This window comes from Microtus ochrogaster, unplaced genomic scaffold (assembly GCF_000317375.1).
Source record: "Microtus ochrogaster isolate Prairie Vole_2 unplaced genomic scaffold, MicOch1.0 UNK41, whole genome shotgun sequence".
Classification (NCBI taxonomy): Eukaryota; Metazoa; Chordata; class Mammalia; order Rodentia; family Cricetidae; genus Microtus; species Microtus ochrogaster.
In genome coordinates, this window is record NW_004949139.1 from 2,889,574 (window position 1) to 2,891,981 (window position 2,408).

At 38.5% G+C, this 2,408-nt stretch overlaps 1 protein-coding gene across 1 annotated transcript; it reads left to right on the top strand.

The window, feature by feature from the left end:
• The first annotated feature begins 1,193 nt into the window (after positions 1-1,193).
• On the top strand, positions 1,194-2,147 carry LOC101989729 (olfactory receptor 51F2). The gene has a single exon (XM_005368868.1). It carries the CDS (start codon positions 1,194-1,196, stop codon positions 2,145-2,147), a length of 954 nt encoding a protein of 317 aa, XP_005368925.1.
• Positions 2,148-2,408: the final 261 nt, after the last annotated feature.

Sequence of the window (2,408 nt, forward strand, 5' to 3'; positions counted from 1 at the left end):
TTTTTAATGCCTTGACAATAGGCAGAGAATTGATATCAGAAAAAAATGTAGGTAAAGCTGCAAAATGGGTTTTGTTGGGAGAGAACAAAAGCAAAACAAAAAGGAAGAAGGACTCTATTGTCTTGAAATAGCCATTAGAGACTAGTTTCCTCAGAGCATGGGGAGAGAAATTTTCTATGAAGAATCTTTAAGAGTACACACTAAAAATTCAATGGTCACTAAAATGAGCCACTGGATTCATTGGCTTCTGTTGAAAGTGTAGCTTGAATCTCTTGGCACAATACTGAGGTCACGTCCCAGAAAAACTAAAGAGTTCCACACCTGCACAACTTGTCTGGGGTTATATTTGGCACATATAAGTGTACACCTAAGCAAGCACAGAGACTTCAGTGTGTCTCTGGAAAGGTGCATATTTGGAAAGAGTTCATCAGTAGCTTTGTCATCTCGGATGGTAGATAGACTCCTCCCATGCATTTCTGACATATAAGGAGTGGAAGGCATTAGTATCAGATAGAGAAAGTTCATCCATTCTCTTGGCTAATTGTATACTTTGGGGAGACTCACTTAGTTCCCCACCCTTTATATATGTTTGAGAGAGGGAGAGGAGAAATTTTACTTCATTGAACAGTTATAATGATTAGATGAATACAGATAATAAAACAATTGCCTCTTCCACTTTGTATATGTTCTGGGGACAACACTTCTCTGGATTTCAAAAATATACTGTGTCATTATTTGTTATAACACAGTCTTTAATTTACCATGTTAAAAATAAGGTCAAGATGTCTTTCTCCCTTCCTCCTTCTCTTCCCTTTCCTTCTTCTTTCCCATTTCTTCCTCTTTCTCCTTCTCTTCCTTTGTCTGTCTTTCCTTATATTCTGCTGTTATGCCTTTTTCTCTATTTCTTATTTTTCTCTAAGTATTGTTTTGTTCTCAAGAGTCAGGCAGAGATTTGTCAAGGTAGTAGTGCAATTATTTAATGATTCAATTTCTGAGATATATTTGCTTCATCTGCAAAATACATGTGCTGGGAGAAAAGCCTATAGTTCCAGGATATCAGTAAATATAAAAATTATTTAATAATTAGTTAATATTTAATATTAACTAAGCACCAGAGAGATATTTATGTGATAAGCTGTATATAAATTGTTATATCCACTTATCTAATTACCCTTCTTTTCCCAGCCTCCACTATGCTCATCCTCAATAATACCAATTCCCAGGCTCCAACATTTCTCCTCACTGGTATCCCGGCTCTGAGAGCAGCTCAGGTCTGGATCTCCATTCCCTTTTGTCTCCTGTATGTAATTGCCCTCTTTGGGAACAGCGTGATCCTGCTGGTGATCTTTCATGAGCACAGCCTTCATGAGCCGATGTACTATTTCCTCTCACTTTCAGTCACAGACCTAAGCCTGTCTCTGTGCACACTTTCCACTACACTTGGTGTCCTCTGGTTTGATGCGCGAGAGATCAACTTAAATGCTTGCATTGCCCAGATGTTCTTTCTCCATGGGTTTACTTTCATGGAGTCTGGGGTTCTTCTGGCCATGTCCTTTGATCGTTTTGTGGCCATCTGTGACCCACTAAGATATACCACCATTCTTACCAATGCCAGGATTGCACAGATTGGCATAACCGTACTGATAAGGAATGTTGCTGTCATGTTGCCAGTCGTACTCTTTGTCAAGAGGCTGTCCTTCTGCAGATCGTTGGTTCTTTCACACTCTTACTGCTACCATGTTGATCTTATTCAGCTCTCGTGTACAGACAACAGAATCAATAGCATTCTTGGTCTGTTTGCATTGTTCTCCACTACAGGATTCGACTGCCCTTGTATATTGTTCTCCTACGTACTGATCATTCGATCTGTGCTCAGCATTGCTTCCTCAGATGAGCGACAAAAAGCTTTCAATACTTGCATATCACACATCAGTGCTGTTGCCATCTTCTACATCCCTCTCATCAGCTTGTCTCTTGTACACCGCTATGGCCATTCAGCACCTGCCTTTGTCCACACCATCATGGCCAATGTCTTCCTCCTCATCCCTCCTGTGCTCAACCCTATCATTTACAGTGTGAAGACAAAGCAGATTCGAAAGGCTATTATCAAATTTTACCTCAGAAGCAAAGCCAAATGTAATCAATAATGATCTCAGTAGAAAAGGACATTTAAGAATAAACGATTTTATAAAATGGGGTATTTTTACTCAAAGTACCAAACATACTTTTAAGATGTCAAGCTATGAAACTTCTAGGCGGTATGATATTTGCCTACTCAGTTTCTTTCTCAGTAAGCTTGTATTAATGCCATTTAAATTATGATTTAATATAACATGAGCTAATGTAGGTTAAAAATTACTCATATTTAGAACTAAGTTGTGGTATTAATCTGTGTAAAGTAATAATTC

Bases quoted from the DNA above. Each gene is read 5' to 3' on its own strand.
- LOC101989729 (XM_005368868.1), top strand. From the start codon at position 1,194: ATGCTCATCCTCAATAATACCAATTCCCAGGCTCCAACATTTCTCCTC.